At 36.6% G+C, this 19,912-nt stretch overlaps 1 protein-coding gene across 1 annotated transcript in view; it reads right to left on the reverse strand.

Annotated features, from left to right (window-relative positions):
* GPBP1 (GC-rich promoter binding protein 1) overlaps window positions 1-19,912 on the reverse strand; it is a 73,970-nt gene that overhangs the window by 3,881 nt on the left and 50,177 nt on the right. The window contains exons 6-10 of the mRNA XM_007944156.1: window positions 18,417-18,601; window positions 17,752-17,892; window positions 15,873-16,040; window positions 14,508-14,695; window positions 1,365-1,467 (exon numbers count right to left, since the gene is read on the reverse strand). Of these exons, the coding sequence (XP_007942347.1) occupies window positions 1,365-1,467; window positions 14,508-14,695; window positions 15,873-16,040; window positions 17,752-17,892; window positions 18,417-18,601 (785 nt within the window). The remainder of the gene's footprint in view (window positions 1-1,364; window positions 1,468-14,507; window positions 14,696-15,872; window positions 16,041-17,751; window positions 17,893-18,416; window positions 18,602-19,912) is intronic.

Here is a 19,912-nt window from a genome sequence, read left to right on the forward strand (position 1 = left end):
TATACAAACACCATCTCGCACTAATCTCTAATGATTTTTTTAGAATCCTAAATGTGAAATTATCTGTTCTCACTAACATAAACGTATCTTTATCATGAGTTGACAAAACATGGGCATCATACTTACATATTGTGGATCTCCAACATATAATATATGCAAAATGATCCTTACATCAGTTAATTATTTTATGGTTTACAGGGTTTTATCCACCTGCTTCATTCGTCACAATATTTTAAGTCAATTATCTTTATTAAAAATATTTTGCTTCCCTAGGAACTACTATCCTACGGTACTCAGTGGATTTTTCTTCAAGCCTTTCTTCAGATTCAAAACATATCTTTCAAACAGGTACACAAAGTAGTGTATCTGTACAATGGAACACTGCTCAGCAAAATCAATGAGTCTTAAAAGCATGAAAGAATCCATATCCAAAGGATTACATGCTGTGTAGTTCCACTCATGAAACATCCGAGAAAGGTAATACTATACGGACAGAAAAACAGATCAATGGTTGTCAGGAGGTAGAGCTGAGGATTAAAGGACTGAATGTAAAAAACAGTGAAGGAACTTTCTGGGATGACAGAAATGTTCTATATCTTGGTTATTATTGTGGTTATGCAACTATACTTACTTATCAAAACTCACTAAACTACAAACTTTTCAAAATTACGTAATGCAATAAGTATGACCAAAAAAAAAAAAAAATCACCCTTCCAAACCATTATCCACTGTCAGGTTCACAACTGGACTGTAAAAATAAACATAGTTCACCAAAAATTTTTTAATAAAATATTCGAATGATAAAGGGCATCATATTATGAAGTTGGTGTAATTAATTTTCTCAAATTCCACTCAGAACACTTAAAAAGTACTTTGAGGATCATGTATCTATTATAACATCTCCATATAAAATTTAATTCTGTATGACTAGAAGTATGAAAAATCTGTAATGTATTTTGGGATATCATGTAATCTTCCTGATATTCTAGCAAACATTTCCTGATACTCTTTTCAACAGGAAATTATAAGGACATAAAACATGATGTTTGAGAATGTATTCTTAAGTAAAGAAAAGGATCAAAGGTTAAAGCTATCTGAGAAGCTACTGATTCTCCCTACTTCTTCTACCCCATGCGAAAGCAAAACAAAAACACAAACACCTTTTCTGGAAAATGACACATCATGTCATGTTGTTTACACTGCTAATTCCTAACGATTAGTTTATACTACTAATTGCTAATGATATGTGTTGTGTCGTAAATTCCTATCTAAAAAACAGAAAAAGATAAAGAACATATGACTATGTTGTTCTGAGTAATAAAAGGCAATTTAAAATCAAACTCACATGATTCCAGTTTTCTTACCTGTTCACTAATAACTTGGAATTCTCTCATTTCATCCTCAGTTAAGGGAGCACATGTTTCATCATTTTCACTGTCTTCTTGCCAGCCCATCTCCTTTAACAACCTAAAAAAGAAAGGAGGAAACTACTGTTTAATTTAGAGCTGCAAATAAGTAGGACAACTCCATTTATTATTATGTACAGAAATAAGAACCATTACACAAAGTGCCCAAGATAAATAAACAAGAATTTCTGACTGCATGGTTTGAGTATCTTTCTTCAAATGAATAGCAAAAAACTGTCTCTGAACATAAGAATAAATGATTTAATTGCTTTATCTTTTTATTGAAGACAACATGCAACAGGGAACACCCGAAGAAAATCTGCTCAATTCTTCTATTAAATAGCAATACCCCAACGCACACACCTTTTCTTAATACCACCACAATCTATGATATTACTGACTACTCATTAGACTTTCTACTTTGAAAAGGTTGGAAAATCTTATCTTACCTTTATTTTATTATACTCCATTAAAAACATTTCTTAGTCACATCCCAACCATAAGCTCAATACATTAATTCAATTTACAAGAGGCATCATGTCGTATAGTTAAAAAAAAAAAGGAACTTTTTTAAAGCTCTCAAATATGGTATGGTCTGGGAACTCTGGTGGTGTAGTGCCTAAGGCAACTGACTGCTAAACAGAAGGTTGACAGTTCAAACCCACCAGCCCCTCCTTGGAAAGAAGGTTGGGCAATCTACTTCTCTAGTGATACCGCCTAGGAAATCCAAGGAGGAGTCCCTATGAGTCGGATCTGACTGCACAGCAATGGGTTTGATTTTTGTTTGCAAATATGGTCTAAATATGTAAAATGACAAATACAGTTCTATTATTTTCCTACAATTTTATAAAAAGATTACTTTTAAATTATGCAAATAGAGCTATAGGAGATTAAAAGGGAACCACACACTTTTCCCTAGTTGAGCACACATGAACACTGAAGCCAACAACGACTATATGTGACTCAGTGACTTCAAAGTTCCTGCTTCTTATATAGCCATATAGTTCATGGGGTCACCCTGAATCAGGGCCAAACTCGACAGCACCTAGTAGTAACAATTAAATCTGAAATCTTGAATACATATTGTATTCTATTTCAGGATAGTAATCAAATGTTGTTATTCTCTTCTCCTTCACTTTCATAGGAGCTCTGGTGGCACAGTGCCTAAGGCATTTGACTGTTAACCACAAGGCTGGCAGTTCAAACCAACCAGCCACTCCTCAGAAGGAAAACTGGGCAATCTACTTCCATGGAGATACCGCCTCGGAAACCCAAAAAGGGGTCACTATGAGCAAGAATCAACTCAGTGGTGGTGAGTTTGTGTTTTTTCTTGGCTTTTTACTTTCACGTTCACACTATATAACGTCATTCTTATGTAAAATTCAGTAAACAACTTTAAAAAAGAGGTTCTAGTCTAAAACTTTTAAAAAAATGCTTTGTTGTTAAAAGTTTAAAATAAACTTAATTAGAAAAGAAGTATATTGACTGTTTTTAATAGACAAAATAACCTACAAAATCGTCAAAAAAGAAAACAATTAAGATGGGTGTAAAATGAAGCATTCTTTCAAATTATCCTATCTTTATGCCAGCATAGATTTTCATCCAGCAGCATGCTTAGTTCGTAAATCCCATTTTCCTCTTTTTCTCCTAGTCACCTGAAGATTAAACTCTGTGAAAGTAGAGAACTAGTGTCTCCTCCCTATGTCTTCACGAATGAAATAACCAATCAAAATGCTCCTACACTAAACACCTGCTCTACAGGTTAAAATAAAAGTTAAAATATTCAGTACTGGTGTAACAGGTTACAGAAATACTTTTTAATTGGCATGGCACAGCTTTCTCTTGGTACAGAATTATAAAAACAAAGATATTTAAGTGTCAGTAATAATGAATAAATCTGACAAGTAAAATACTAATTTCATTATACAATAATGCCTATGCTATTATTTCCATTAAAGAGATCTCTTCTTTTATTGTTATCAGAACACTTGGTCTATTTATACATTTTTCTATACAAGGGGCTCTTCGTTCCTATCAATTGCCTCACTAAAAATATTTAAACTGCTACTGATGACAGTACAAATTAGAAGGACATTTCTGGGTTAACAATGCAGTAGTACCTTATGATTTTAAATATGTATGCCATCTGATCAAGCAATCCACTTCTAATGATCTATAACACATACATTTATGTTGTTGTTGTTAGGTGGTGTCAAGCCATCTCCGATTCATAGAGATCCTATACACAACAGAAAGAAACACAGCCCGGTCCTGTGCCAGCCTCACGATCCTTGCTATACTTGAGCACATAGCTGCAGACACTGTGTCAATCCATCTTGTTAAGGGCCTTCCCCCCTTCTTTTGCTGACCCTCCACTTTACCAAGCATGATATCCTTTCTCCAGGGAATGGTTCCTTCTGACAACATGACCGAAGTAGGTGAGATGAAATCTGGCCATTCTCACTTCCAATGAGCATTCGGCTACACCTCTTCCAGGAAAGATTCGTTAGGTCTTTGAGCAGTCCATGGTACTCTTAGCATTCCTCACCAACACTACAACTCAAAAGCATCAACTCTTCTTCAGTCTTCCTTATTCATTGTCCAGCTTTCACATGCATAAGAGGCGACTAAAAATACCACAGCTTAGGTTAGGCACACCTCAGTCTTCAAGGAGACATCTGTGCTCTTAATCACTCAAAAGAGGTCTTTTGCAGCAGATTTGCCCAATGTGATACATTGTCTGATGTCTTGACTGCTGCTTCAATTGGTGATGATTATAGAACCAAGTAATATGAACTCCTTAACAACTTCAATCTTTTTTCTATTGTGAAGCCATTTATTGGACCAGTTGTGAGGATTTTTGTTTTCTTAATAATGAGGTGTAATCCATACTGCATACTTAGTCTTTAATCTTCACCAGTAAATGCTTCAAGTCATCCTCACTTTCAGCAAGCAAAGTCATGTCATGTGCATATTGCAGGTTGTTAATGAGTCTTCCTACAATCCTGATGTCAAGTTCCTCTTCATATAATCCAGCATCTCGGATCATTTGCTTAGCATACAAATTGAGTAAGTATGGTGGAAGGATACAACCCTGACACACTCCCTTCTTGATTTTAAACTATGTAATATCTATACCCTTGTTGTGTTCAAATGACAGCCTCTTGATCTACAAACAGGTTCCTCATGAGTACAGTTAAGAGTTATGGAATTCCCATTCTTCTCAACGTTATCCATAATTTATTATAATCCACACAACTCAACAAAACATAAGTAAACATCTTTCTAGTACTCTTTGCTGCTAGTCAAGATCCATCTGACACCAGCAATGATATCCCTCATTCCACATCCTCTTCTGAATCCATCTTGCATTTCTGGGAGTTCTGTCAATACAGTACTGCAACCGGTTTCTGAATTATCTTCAGTAAGATTTTTCTTGCATGTGATATTAAAATATTGTTCGGTAATTTTCACATTCTGTTGGATCACCTTTCTTTGGAATGGATACAAATATGGATCTCTTCCAGGGAGCTGGCCAGGTAGCTGTCTTCCAAATCTCTTAGCATAGCCAAGTGAGTGCCTCCAGCATGGCATCAGTTTGTTCAAACGTCTCAACGGGTGTTCCATCAATGCCTAGAGCCTTACTTTTCATCAATTCCTTCAGCACAACTTTGACTTCTTCCTTCAGTGCCACTGGTTCTTGATCATATACCAACTTCTGAAATGGATGAACAGTGTGACCAATTCTTTTTGGTACAGTGATTCTGTGTATTCCTTCCATCTTCTTTTGATGCTTCCTACATCATTCAATATATTGCCCACAGAATCATTCAATATTGTAACTCAAGCCTTAAATTTTTCCTTCATTTCCTTCAGCTTGAAAAATGCCGTGTGTTCTTCCCTTTTGACTTTCCAACTTCACATCATTGCACAGTTTATTATAATGATAGCCTTTGTCTTCTCAAGCTTCTCTTTGAAATCTTCGTTCAGCTCTTTTGTCATTGCTTCCATTTGCTTTAGCTACTCTCTCTTCAAGGTCAAGTTTGAGAGTCTCTTCTGACATCCATTTTGGTCTTTTCTTCCTTTCCTGCCTTTACAATGACCTGCTTTCTTCGTGGATGATGCACTTGATGTCATCCCACAAATCTGGTTTTTCAGTCATTGGTGTTCAATGAATCAAATCTATTCTTCAAATGGTCTCTAAATGCAGGAGGAATATTATCAAGGTCATATTTTCACTCTCATGGACTTGTTTTAAATGTCTTCAACTTGAACTTGAACTTGCCTATGAGCAGTTGATGGTCTGTTCCACAATCAGCTCCTGACCTGGTTTTGGCTGAGAGCTTTTCCATCGCCTCTTGCCACAGATATAGTCAATCTGATTTCTGTGTACTCCACATGTACAGCTACCATTTGTGTTGTTGAAAATAGGTATTTGCAATGAGTAAGTCAATGATCTTACAAAATTTATCATGTGATCTCCAGCATTATTTGTATCAAAAATGCCGTATTTTGCGACTTCCGGTAAAACTCTTGTTTCCAACTCCCACATTCCAGTCAACAGTGATAATCAATACATCTTGATTGCATGTCCAGTCAATTCCAGACTGCAGAGCTGCTAGAAATATTCAATTCCCTCATCTTTGGCTTTGGTGGTTGGTGCACAGATTTCAATAGTAGTAGTATTAACTGGTCTTCCTTGGAGGCATATAGGTATTATCCTATCACTGACAGCATTGTACTCAAGGACAGAACTTGAAACAGTCTTTGTCATGATGAATGCTACACCATTTCTCTCCAATCTGGCATTCCTGGCATAGTAGAGCATATGGCTGTCTGAAAATGGCCAAAACCTGTCCATTCTAGCTCACTAATGCCTAGGATATCGATCTTTATGCATTCCATTTCATTTTTGACAACTTCCAACTTTCCGAGAGTCAAACTTCACATAATCCATGTTCCGATTATTAATGGATGTTTGCATTTGTTTCTACTCATTCTGAGTTGTGCCACATCAGCCAATGGATGTCCCAAAAGCTTTATTCCATCCATATCATTAAGGTCAACTGTACCCTGACGAGGCAGCTCTTCCCCAGTCATACTCTGAGTGCTTTCCGATCTGATGGGCTCATCTTCTGTCACTGTATCGGACAATGTTTCAGAGGGCTATTCATAAAGTTTTCCAGTAATAAATCAGACAGTGTTTCACCGTTACTCATAAGGTTTTCACTGGCCAACTCTTTGAGAAGTGGATGTCCTTGTCCTTCTTCCAAGTCTGTTGTAGCCTGGAAGCTCCGCTGAAACTGGTACACCATGAGTAGCCCTGCTGGGATTTTGCAACACCAGCGGTGAAGCCTCCAGCCTCACACCAACATGTAAAGCAGCACAGGACGACAAACTAACAGACAAGATTGCCTTCCTTAGTTGTTCCTAACTGCTCTGCACCCGGCTCTCCAGGGCCCAGCCTTAAATAAAGCTGGCTCCAGCCAAGCAGCCCCGAACCACGCTCCCACCTCCTCCAGAGCCCAGCCTAAAAAAATAAAGCCAGTCTTGAAGCCCAGCCAAGCAGACCCAAGCCGCACACTCACATACATTTACACAAGTGTTCAAAGATATGAATACAAAACATGCTCACATCAGCATCATTTGAGATAGCAACAAAAGAGAGAGCCTAAAAATTCATTAATAGGGAAATCATTTCAAAAATTACATCCACACTATAGAACAGTAGCTTCAAGAGAGAATATAAGATAACTGTCTAGAATGACGAAGAAAATAATAGATTTTTCTGTTTATGTTTTATCATTTTAAAAGGAACTTTTACAGTATTGAGAGTTCTATATGTTTTGACATACTAGTTATTACTTTGTATATAAAGCAAAGTAACAAGTTATAAACTGTATTATGAAGTAGAAGGAGTTATATTATTTACGGTATATAACAGGTGAGGTTACTGACTCATCCATTCACATCAAATGTACAATGGTAAAATAGAGTTCATTTACTCAAACAATTAAATTTATAGTTAACTACGTTAGCTCTAAATATGTGTAGTTAAATTAAGTTTTATCAACTGGACATTTGGATTGATCATCAGCCCAATAAACTATTTTAAGGCAAAAGTTAACTCCAACTTACAACGGGAAGATTACAAAAGTGAAACAAATGCTTATGCTCGCATATACAAAAATTACAGCTACATATAAAAAGCAGACCAAATTATGGTTTGGAAGAAGGAGACAAACAATCATCATATAGATAGAGAATAATTTACAAATCAGGGCAAAAAGACAAAGCCCTATAGGGGTCTTTAAAAATGGTTATAAAGACTCCTGATTTGGTGAAAAGGAAATATTACAAAAGAGGTGAAACAGAAATGTTGCTGTTGTTAGGTGCCATCAAGTTGGATCAAATTCCCAGCAACCTCCATGCTCAAGACAATCAAACTGCACCAATACTACTGCACCATTCTCATAATCCTTGCTATACTCAAGCCTATCATTGCAACCACCGTCTCACCACATGCCACTGAGAGTCTTTCTTTCTTCATTGACCCTTCAAACTTTGTCCTTCTCCAGGCAATGGTCCCTTCTGACAACAGGACTAAAGCAGGTGAGATGAAATCTGGCCTTTCTTTTGCCTAAGGAGCATTGTGGCTATACTTCTTCCAAGAAAGATTTGTTCATTCTTCTGGCAGTCAACGGTATTTTCAGTACTCTTAGCCAACACCGCAATTCAAATGTGTCAATACTTCTTCAGTCTTCCTTATACACTGTGCAGGTTTCACGCGCATATAAAGAGATTGAAGCGACCATGGCATAGGTTTGGCTCACCTTAGTCTCTTTAAAGTGACATCTTTATTTTTTAACGCTTTAAAGAGGTTTTTGCAATAGATTTACTCAGTACATGTCATCTGATTTTTTGATTGCTGAGCTTCACAGACACTGATCACGGATCCAAGTAAAATGAAATCTCTGACACCTTCAATCTTTTCTCCTTTCATTGTCATTACTGGTCCACTTGTAAATGATCTTTTTTTTTTATATATATTGAAGTATAATCCATACTGAAGTCCCATCAGTTAGCGTTTCAAGTCTTCTTCATTTTCAACAAATAAGGTTGTGTCATCTGCACGTCACAAGTTGTTAATATGTCTTCCTCCTATCCTGATGCCACATTCTTCTTCATATGGTCCAACACCTCAGACTGTTGGTTCAGCATACAGATTGAATAAGTATGGTGAAAGGATACAAACGGGATGCACACCTTTGCTGATTTTAAACCATTCAGTATCTTCTTACTCTGTCTGAACAGCCTCTTGGTCTATGTACAGATTCTTCATGAGCACATTTAAATGTTCTAAAATTCCCATTCTTCCCAATGTTATACTCAAGTTTTTATGATTCACACAGTCTAATGCCTTTGCACAGTCAATAAAACACATATAAACATCTTTCTGGTATCCCTTGCTTTCTATCAAGATCCACCTCAAATTGGCAATGATAACCAGGCACGATTCCACACCCTCTTCTGAATCCAGCCTGAATTTCTGGCAGTTCCCTGGCAATGTACTACTGCGACTATTTTTTTATTATCTTCAGCAAAATTTTACTTGCCTGTAAAATGACGAGGGGGAAAAACATATATATATATATATATGTATATATATTTATATTATATGTTTTTAACCTGCCTGTAACATTAATAATATTGTTGAACAATTAACATATTCTGTTAGATCACCTTTCTTTGGAAGAGGCAGAAATATTGGTCTCTTCCAGTCAGTTGGCCAGGTAGCTGTCTTCCAATTTCTTTGCATAAATGACTGAGCACCTCCATTGCTGCATCTGTTTGTCAAAACATCTCAATAGGTATTCGGACAATTCCTAGAATGCTGTTCTTTGCCAGTTCCCTCAAGTGCAGCTTAATAGTATTTATTGGTTCTTGATCATATCCTACCTCCTGAAATGACTGATAATTGATAAACTCTTTTTGGTACAGTGACTGTGTGTATTCCTTCCATCTTCTTTTGATGCTTCCTGCATTGTTCAATATCTTGACCACAGAAAGAGTCCTCCAATATAAGTACTTTTAGAAATTAAGTTAAAAAAGTTATTAGAAGTGTTATTTCACTTATTTGTTCAAAAAACTGAAGGACATAGTAAAGTGTCAGGCACCGTTTCAGGTGCTAAAGATATGTTGTTGCTGTTGTTGTTATGTGCCGTCGAGTCAGACCCTACTCAGCAACCCCTCCTTGGGTTTCCGAGGCAGTATCACTAGGAAGTAGATTGCCCGACCTTCCTTCCGAGGAGCGGCTGGTGGTTTGAAATGCCAGCCTTCTGGTTAGCAGTCAAGTACCTTAAGCACTACACTACCAGAGATCCAAAAAATATTTCAGTCCTCATGGAGCTTAGATCTTAGTAAAAAGTAAGAGTTGAACAAGTAAGTTCAAAAGAGCAACCCAGTTTCCCACTGTCCTATAAATGATGAGTTTCTAACTAGAAATGGCATAAATCCAAACCAAAAGTCAAGTCAATCATCTGAACTGTTCACAAGTATCTCATGTTTATGCAAAAAATGTGCAAATCATGTCTGTGGACACCCCTCCCACCCACTCCAAAAAAACCCACCACATGTCATCAGTCTCCCATGTTTCATATGCACATGCATGTTATTTATGTGGGTGAGTTAACATGTGAAAAATAAAGTACCATGTAGCACTGAGCCCATTCCCTGATATTAAGACATTTTAGTTGTACAAACACCAGTTTACAAAAAGCAATTCTAGAGTAATATTTAACAAACAAATGCATAAATTATTTCTTTCTTAAAAACACTTTGTTTTAGTAGTTCTCACCCTTTAGTTACTGAAAATAAATTCAGCAGAGTTCCATTAATCCTTTAAGCACTCATGCTGAAATCATAGAGTTTCAACACTACAGTAAGTCATTTCTGTTAACAGCGACTACAAAACCATACGAAAAAGGAAAATGAAAGCCTACTTCAAATTTAACCACTCTCAACTTGGGGATGAAAGCATTTAAGAGTTTACTATTTAAAAAAAATATTTAATACTAAAATGATAGTAGAACGTGTTCTTGACAGTTTACAATAAAAACAAATCATGTATCGGAAACCATTAAAAAACAAAAAAAAAAGTTACACCCCTCCTCACATCATACAAAAAAACTCAAAATGATTCACAGTCTTAAATGGAAAAAGAGTCAAACTATAAAACAATTACAGTAAAATAGAAGTGAATGTTTGTGACCTTGAGTTGTTGTTAGGTGCCATCAAGTCAACTGACTCATAGCAGCTCCTGCAACAGCCTCATAATACTTGCTATACCTGAGCCAACTATTGCAGCCACTGTGTCAATCCATTTTGTTGAAGGCCTTCCCCCTTTTTGCTGACCCTACACTTTACCAAGCATGATATGCTCCACAAAATGGTCCCATCTGACAACATGACAAAAGTAGGTGAGACAGGTGAGACAAAGTCCAGCCATTCTGGCTTCCAAGAAGCATTCCAGCTGCACTTTTTCCAGGACAGATTTGTTCATTCTTCTGAAAGTCCATGGTACTTTCACTATTCTTCATCAACGCCATAACTCAAAAGCATCAACTCTTCTTTTTCACTGTCCAGCTTTCACATGTATTATGAGGTGACTGAAAACACTCTGCCCTGGGTTAGGAGCACCTTAGTCTTCAAAGAGACTTCTTTGCTCTTCAGCACTTCAAAGAGGTCTTCTGCAGCACACCTGCCCAGTGTAATATGTCTTCTGGTATCCTGACTGCTGCTTCCACTGGTGTTAATTGTGGAACCAAGTAATACGAGATCATGGACAACTTCAATCTCTTCTTCATTTATACTGTTGCTGCTTATTGGTCTAGTTATGAACATTTTAATTTCCTTTTTGTTGAGGTGTAATCCATACTGCAGACTATAGTCTTTAATCTTCATCAGTAAGTGTTTCCAGTCATCTTCACTTTCAGCAAGCAAAGTTGCATCGTCTGTATATCACAGGTTGTTAATGAGTCTTCCTCCAATCCATTCAGTCCAGCTTCTTGGATTATTTGCTCAACATACAGATTGAGTAAGTATGGTGAAAATATACAATCCTGATGAACTCCCTTCCTTCTTCTAAACCACACAGTATTCCCTTGTTTTGTTCAAACCACAGGCTTTTGGTGCAAGAACAAGTTCCTCCTGAGCACAATGAAGTTTTCTGAAATTCCCATTCTTTTCAATGTTATCCATAATTTGTTATGATCCACACAACTCAACGCTTTTGCATGGTCAATAAAACACAAGTAAACATCCTTCTGGCATTTTTTGCTTTTGGCTAAGATCCATCGGACATCAGCTATGATACTGCTCATTCCACATCCTCTTCTGAATTCAGCTTGCATTTCTGGAAGTTTCCTGTCAATATACTGCTGCAGCCGTTTCTGAATTATTTTCAGTAAGATATTACTTGTGTGTGAAATTAATGATATGATTCGATAACTGCCACATTTTGTGGGATCACTTTTCTTTGGAATGGATACAGATCCGGATCTTTTCCATTCTGTTGGCAAGGCAAGCTGTCTTGCAAATTTCTTGGCATATACAAGTAAGCGGCTCCAGTGCAGCATCCATTTGTTGAACCATCTCATTGTGTATTCCATCAATGCCTGGAGGCTTATTTTTCGTCAATTCCTTCAGTGCATTTCTTCTTCAATGCCACTGGTTCTTGATCATATGCCACCTCCTGAAATGGATGAACATCAACCAATTCTTTTGGGTATAGTGACTTCGTGTATTCCTTCCATCTTCTTTTGATGTTTCCTCCATCATTCAATATTTTACCTATAGAATCTTTCAACACTGCAACTCAAGGCTTAAATTTTTTTTTTTTTTTTCAGTTCTTTCAGGTTGAGAAATGTCGAGTGTGTTCTGCCCTTTTGGCTTTCCAACGCCATGTCTTTATAATAATTGACTTTGTCTTCTCAAGCTACTCTTTGAAATTTTCTGTTCAGTTCTTTTGTCATTTCTTCCATTTGCTTTAATTACTCTGTTCAAGAACAAGTTTGAGTCTCTTCTGACATCCGTTTTGGTCTTTTCTTCCATTCCCGTCTTTTTAATGCCTTTTTGCTTTATTCATGGATGATATTCTTCATGTCATCCCATAATTTCCCTGGTTTTTGGTCATTGGTGTTCAATGAATCAAATCTATTCTTTAGGTGGTCTCTAAACTCAGGTGGAATATAATCAAGGTTATATTTTGTCTCTGGCTTGTTTTAATTTTTTTCAGCTTCAGCTTAAACTTGCATATGAGCAAGTGATGGTCTGTCTCACAGTCAGCTCCTTGCCTTGTTTTGGCTGAAGATACTGAGCTTCTCCATTGCATCTTACCACAGATGTAGTAGATCTATCTCCTGTGTATTCCGTCTGGTGAAGTCCACGTGTAGAGGCACCATTTATGTTGTTGAAAAAAGTTATTTGTAATAAATGTTACTAGTCTTGCAAAATTCTATCATGAAATCTCCAGCATCATTTCTATCACCAAGGCCATATTTTCCAACTACTGGTGAGTCTTCTTTGTTTCCAACTTTTACATTCCAAACACTGGCAATAATCAAGACATCTTGATTGCAAGCCTGGTCAATTTCAGACTGCAGAAGTTGGTAAAAATCTTCAATTTACTCATCTTTGGTTTGGGTGGTTAGAGTGTAAATTTGAATAATAGTAGTACTAATTGGTCTTCCTTGTAGGCATATGGATATTACCCTATCACTGGCAGCACTGTACTTCAGGGACAGATCTTGAAACACTCTTTGCGACAATGAGTGCCACATGCCATACCATTCCTCTTTAATCTGCCATTCCCAGCATAGATTATATGGTTGTCTTAATTCAAAATGGCCAAAACCAATCCATTTTGCCTCAATAATGCCTAGGATATCGATTTTTACGCATTCCATTTCATTTTTGACAACTTCCAATTTTCTTACATTCGTATTTCTTACATTCCATGTTCTGATTATTGACGGATGTCTGCAACTGTTTATTCCATTTGGATTTGTGCCATATCAGCAAATGAAGGTCCCAAAAGCTTTACTCCATCCTCATCATTAAGGTCAACTCTACTCTGAAGAGGAAGCTCTTCTTCCCCAGTCGTATTTTGAGTGCCTTCTGACCGGAGGGTGAGGGGCTCATCTTCCGGGACTATGTACGACAATGTTTCAGAGCTATTCATAAAGTTCTCCAGTAATAAATCAGGCAGTGTTTCACTGCTATTCGTAAGGTTTTCATTGGCCAATTCTTTGAGAAATGGATGGTCCCTTCCTTTTCCCAAGTCTGTCTTAGTCTGGAAGGTATGCTGAAATATGGCCACCAAGGGTGACCCTGCAAGGTATCTGAAATACTGGTGGCAAAGCCTCTAGCCTCACAACAAAACGCAAACCACCACAGTTTGACAAACTAACAGACAAGTGCCCAACCTTGAGATGTTTTTCTAGTTACGTGCCGTCAAGTCGGGCCTAACTCACAGCGACCCCTCCTTCGGTTTCTGAGGCAGTATCACTATGGAAGTAGATTGCCCCATCTTCCTTCCGAGGAGCGGCTGGTGGGTATGAACCACCAGCCTTCTGGTTAGCAGTTAAGTGCCTTAGCCACTATCCCATCAGAACTCCTTTTGTTCACAGAACAACTTGTTCATGAATGAAACTTGTACATGAATGTTCGTAACAGTAGTATCATCTATGACAGTCAACATGTGACTTAGCCATACAGTGCATTATACCAGTTGCAAATAAAAAGCACTGATATATATGAAATAGATTGGTGGTGGTTTAGACAGAGATTAGAAATGAACAATGACTGTAAATAGGCAGAGAGATTCTTTCTGAAGTGATGGAAATGGTCTAAAATTAAGACTGTGGTATAGGTGCCCAACTCTGAATATATTAAAAACACTCAAGTGCACATTTAATATTGGTGAAATTTATGATATATAAATTATTTCAATAAGTCTATTAAAAAATAAATCACACAATGTATTTCTAAAAATGCTAAATATAATAAATGGAAGACAACATAGTAAAATTATTTACTAACCTGTGTTCTGCCTCAAGTGAACTTGAAAGAACATCAGTTTGTGGGAAAGTTGAAGACCGAATAATTTGTTGAGAAATCACTGAGGCATTGCCATTCTCTTGTGGAATTTCATTTTCATCAAAGTTTCGGTTTATATCCCTCTCTTGGTGAGTACTATTGCTGTTATGCAAATTAAATGAGTCGTCATCCTGTGTTTTAGGGAGATTAAAAAAAATTGAGTTCTAAGGAATGTATCTACTCCTTACTTATCGATTATCTCACGTGACATTTTGCATTTATGCCAACTTTGAAAAAATTCTCAGGCAGTGCCTCTGATGGTCTTGTCCACATGTAGGGTTGCAGCCAGTCCCAGAGTGCCCTCCCCAGGCCATGATGAACAATACACCAGCGGCCATGGAGACAACCAGGACACAGGAGGGATGACTGCTGACTGGTCAAGGGATGCTTTAACCTGTTTATCTGTGACATCTCAGTCTGGCCACGGAGGGCGTGAGGCAACAGTGGGAAGATGCAAGGTCACAGACAGGCAAGAGAAGGCTGGTTAAAGCCAGAAGGTGCTGGGAGGTTAGTGAGGGGGCACTGGGGCAGATGGAGGATGAGAGGTATCCCTACCCAGGCAGGAAGCAGAAGTTAGCAAGCAGAGGACTAGCAGAGTCTTTTGTGCACAGGGTGAGCTCCAGCCAACACCCAACCACTACCTCCACCACTCATGCAAGCTCCCAGTGGTTCTGAGAAAGGAGATGACACCATTTGCATCCAATGCACAGTGAATGACTTGGGTGATTGGGGGTAAGGAGTGGGAATGGATGTAGCCGCAGGCATAACCAATGCCAGGGATGGGATGACCTAACACTGATATTGTGCAATGGCCTAACTTTGGAATCTAATTACGTCAGGAAGTAAGAAGATTCTTTATAGTTATTGAAAACTTTAATAGATTCTACCTAAAGTCTCACAGATAATATATAGACTTTAACACAATCATTAAATTTAGGATGCATTCTCTTAAGAGTGTGAAAATAGCTGGCAAGGGTATCACAGCTTTCTAGTCTATGTTTTCATTTTTTAAACACAATCTACTCACATCTATGCAACAAAAGCAAAACCAAAAGGATGAAGGGAGGCAACATGACAAAAACAAAACAAAACAAATATGAACAAGACTTTTCTAAAATTTATTTATGCATAGGACCTATAGAATGAAAAAATCTAAGAAGGAAACCACTATTTATATAAATAATTAGCTTCAGATTTAATAATTTTAGATAAAATTTGGATTTATTTATGCAAAGGTCCAAAATGATATCCAATCAAGTATTACAATGATGTTATTATCAAACCAAGAGTTACCTCAAGTTCAATTACCTTCTCTGAGCCAGCTTGGCTTTCATCTTCATGTTCCTCTTCTACTCTGTCCCTTTTCAATGCTTTCAAAAATTCACTCTTCTTATCAGTACGCATTCGTGTCAGTTTGGTTAGACGAGGCTGCTGATTAAGTTTGTCAACAGGTGAAGAGGAATTTGAGCGATTACACTAAGAGAAAATTCAGAAATGTCAATAAATACATAGCCAGGGAACAACTAAATAGCTGTCGTATGTACTTTATTTCCACACTCCATAGCAACAATGCAGAAGCAATGAAGGTTGGGTGATACTATGATTTCTAAGTATTTGAATACTATTTTATAACATTGATCCTGGAACTGTTTAAATATTTCTGCTAATACTGTAATGCATAGAATAGCAGTTTTCAAATTGTGTTCCAAAGAGTTCTAGGGTATAATAACAGCACATTATAATCTATTTTATTATTTATACACATACACACATCGGGTTGGTAGGGTAGGATTTCAACAGGGGAAATCTTTCTGGGAGGAACAGGAAGAGAAAGGAGGACACTTAATCACTGCTGTATTTGCGCCCACTGTTGTGGCCACCATGTCGATCCATAATTCATCTTTTATTGAGAGTCTTCCTCTTTTTCACTAACCCTCTGGGGTTCACCAAGCATGATGTCCTCTCCAGGTACAAGGAATCTAAGCCACAATAAATCAGCTGGGAATACCTACCAACCTAAGGTCCTTCTCTCACAATTTTAAAATTCTACAACTGGGCCTATTACTCAGAAATAATCTACACAAAACCATGGCGTTATCTACCACGAGACCAGAAGAACTATATGGTGCCTGGCTGTGACTAATGACTGATCAGGGTTACAATAGATGGATCTTTAAAGAAAGGGAAAAAATAAAGAACAGAACTCAAATTCTTAAAGAGTCCAGACGTACTAGACAGCTTGAAGCTATAGGAGTGCCTGAGACTATCATCCTGAACTATAAACTCTATAAAATTTATGAACTCCATAAACCTTGAACCAAAAGTACACTGAGGTCACCTTTAAAAATCATCCATATAAGACCAATGGTCAACAATTACTCTAATGTAAAGAAGAAATGGTAATGGGACAGGGAAACTTGATTTCTGGAACTGAAACATCCAAAATGGAATTACTGAGAATATTAACACGTTGTGGAAAATGTAACCAAGGTCAATGAACAACCTATATAGTAATATTTAAACAGGAACTTCACTAGCTGTGTCAACTTTCAATCAAAAAGATACTATTTTAAAAAAGAAATTGTATAAAAGGATTTGTGAAGTTTCAATATGGTACCCATAAGCAATTTCAGATATGGTCACCAGGGTCTACCTGGGCAAATGAGAAAGAGATACCTAAGCTATATATATGCACAGTCAGTACAGTAATGATACGCACCTTCTCCTCATTGTGTTCTTCTCCTCCAACTTATTCTTAACACTAATAAAACATGTATCACAGTCAAAAGAAGAGGATCATGCACTATGAATCTTCAACATTAGCCAAGCATAAATTTCAAAAATGGAAATTGATGCAATTTTCATAGCAATTATTTTCTTAATAATTATTATTTCTGATTGAATAGTATATGAATATTCTCCATTATTATTTTTCTCTGCTTTTTAAAATGTTTGGGAATTTTCATTACATATTTAAAAAAGCATTCTTTCTCAAAAGCCAAATATGAGCAAAGAAAGGATGTACACTTTAAATTCTGAAGATTAAGCTGAAATTCTGAAATTGAAAGCACTAAAATATCTCATATCAATGTATTTACTTCATCATTGTATACCTTTATTCACTGCTAATTAAATTACCATAATTAAAATATAATACATTCCTCAGTAGTAACTGCTGATGCCATACCTCTTTCACTGAATTTGTTGATGGACTAAAATTCTTAGCAGTTGATTTGAAGGTATTAAAGTTGCCAACACCATATGTAGACTCATGAGAGAAAGAAGTTCCAACTTTATTTTCTTTAGTTTGGCTTTTCCATTGTGCAGGCTAAAGAAAAACACACAAACATTAATAGCCATCAAAAAAAGATTAAAGGGGAAGAAAAGGAGGGCAAAAGTGACTAGAAAAGGTAATCACATTTAGCTCGAAAATTATTTCTGCAATACTTCTTGTATTCATTCCTACATGGTTCCCTTTTCTTTTCCTCCTTTTTCTACAAAAACAAAGTTTGGTATCAAACAAAAATGTGACTAAGTTGCCATTTATTTTTAAGCTTTAGAAATCTAGTTAGATTTCTCTTATCCAATATTAAGAAATCACAAGTGGGAGTTTTCAAAAACATAAAGCTGAAAAGCAAGTAAAAAGTGTTAGAGATCATTAACCAAATGATACACATCACTTAAAACATAATTAAAACTAATGACACACAATGAATGGGCCAATTTCTTCTACATAGGGATCAAGAGCCCTCCAACATCCGCCCACTTTGGTAAAATTTTTAACATTCTTTTCACAAAGTAAATGAACTGATATTAACTCAAAACTTGCACTTTGAACAATTCAGAACTTACTTTTGTAGGTGGAGCAGCAGGTTTAGGGACTAAGCCTTTATAAACACTTGGACCGGTCCCATTCTTAACTGGCTGTGACTGAAGATTTCCCATTACTGGGAATCCAGAAAGCTGTAAGTCTTTTTTATTACCTTTCTTAATGACCAGCATTCTTGGAGTTCTAGATTTAGGATTCGGAGGATATTCTGCATAAATAAAGCATGGGCAAGAGTTATACACTGTCTCAAATATTAGCAAAAATAGAATTACCAAAAAAAAAAACAGTATATTCCAAATCTTGATTATATTTAAAAAAAAAAAGTATTTGTCTCCTGTATAAAATAATTAAGCTAAATATTTTTCTCTGCTTAAAAAATAAAGCAAAATCATAATCATACAGAATATATCAAGAATTAAGCAATGTTAAGTAATACAGATGAATTCTGCTGGACAGAGTCCTAGAAAGTTATCTATAAATTAATTCTAATATATTTTAAATTAACCTTAAAAAATTGTACATTCCACCCTTAACACTAAGAACATAAAATACATTCATATCTCTTTTTACACATTTTGAAAAGATTATTCAATGTTCTAATTCATTTTCAATCTTTTTACCCCACTAACAAAGTTAACAACAAGCAAGCAACAGTATCTCTACTTCTAAATTTCAAATTAAATTACAAAAAAATGAAAAACAGAATTTTATTTTCCAATACTAATTCACTGAAATATATTTACTGACCATCTAACAGCACCCAGAACAATGTGAGAGGTGCAGGCCATACACCTCAATCTCTACTTCTGAAGATAGTACTAGGAATAATAGTTGCTAAGTGAAGGCATAGCTCAAGACTATAAAACCAAACAAAAACAAAAAACTCACTGCCATCGAGTCAATTCGACTCATAGTGACCCCTCCTGGGTTTCCGAGGCACTATCAGTATCTTATGGAAGTAGATTGCCCAATCTTCCCTCTACTCAAGACTACAGCAACCACTAAATATATGAAAAACTTTGCCAGAGTATAATCAATGTGTAAACAGGTGTTATACATGATCATTACTGCTGTGAAGTATGTCTTCCTTCATTTAGAAAAATTCCAAAAGCATCTGTTTCATGGTCGGAGACTTAAGAGAAAATCTAAATTAAAATTAGCTCTGCATATTAAATGAGTAGATCTTGGTGATAATGCTCCACCACAAATAAACTAAACCAAACTTCTTATTGGCTCATTTCAAAATTTAGAACTAAACGGGCCTCCTGGGGGAGCCTGAAGGTACTCGAGTTCATCTGAGATTACAAACTCTCCTGAAGTTAGGGCTGGTATGGTGTTTCATTTATTCCAATGATAGAGCATAAAAGAAGAACCTAGAGCAAACAGTGAAGAGGGTCATATTCCCAAAAATTTAACACATAGTGATAGACTAGGGAAAAAATTTCTACTTCTTGGATGCCTAAAAAGGCCCAACATAGGAGTTCTGGCAAGATGGCGGACTAGGCAGGACTGCACAGAC

The sequence above is a fragment of the Orycteropus afer genome, unplaced genomic scaffold, assembly GCF_000298275.1.
Source record: "Orycteropus afer afer isolate SDZICR_OR568_19922 unplaced genomic scaffold, OryAfe1.0 scaffold00122, whole genome shotgun sequence".
NCBI lineage: Eukaryota > Metazoa > Chordata > Mammalia > Tubulidentata > Orycteropodidae > Orycteropus > Orycteropus afer.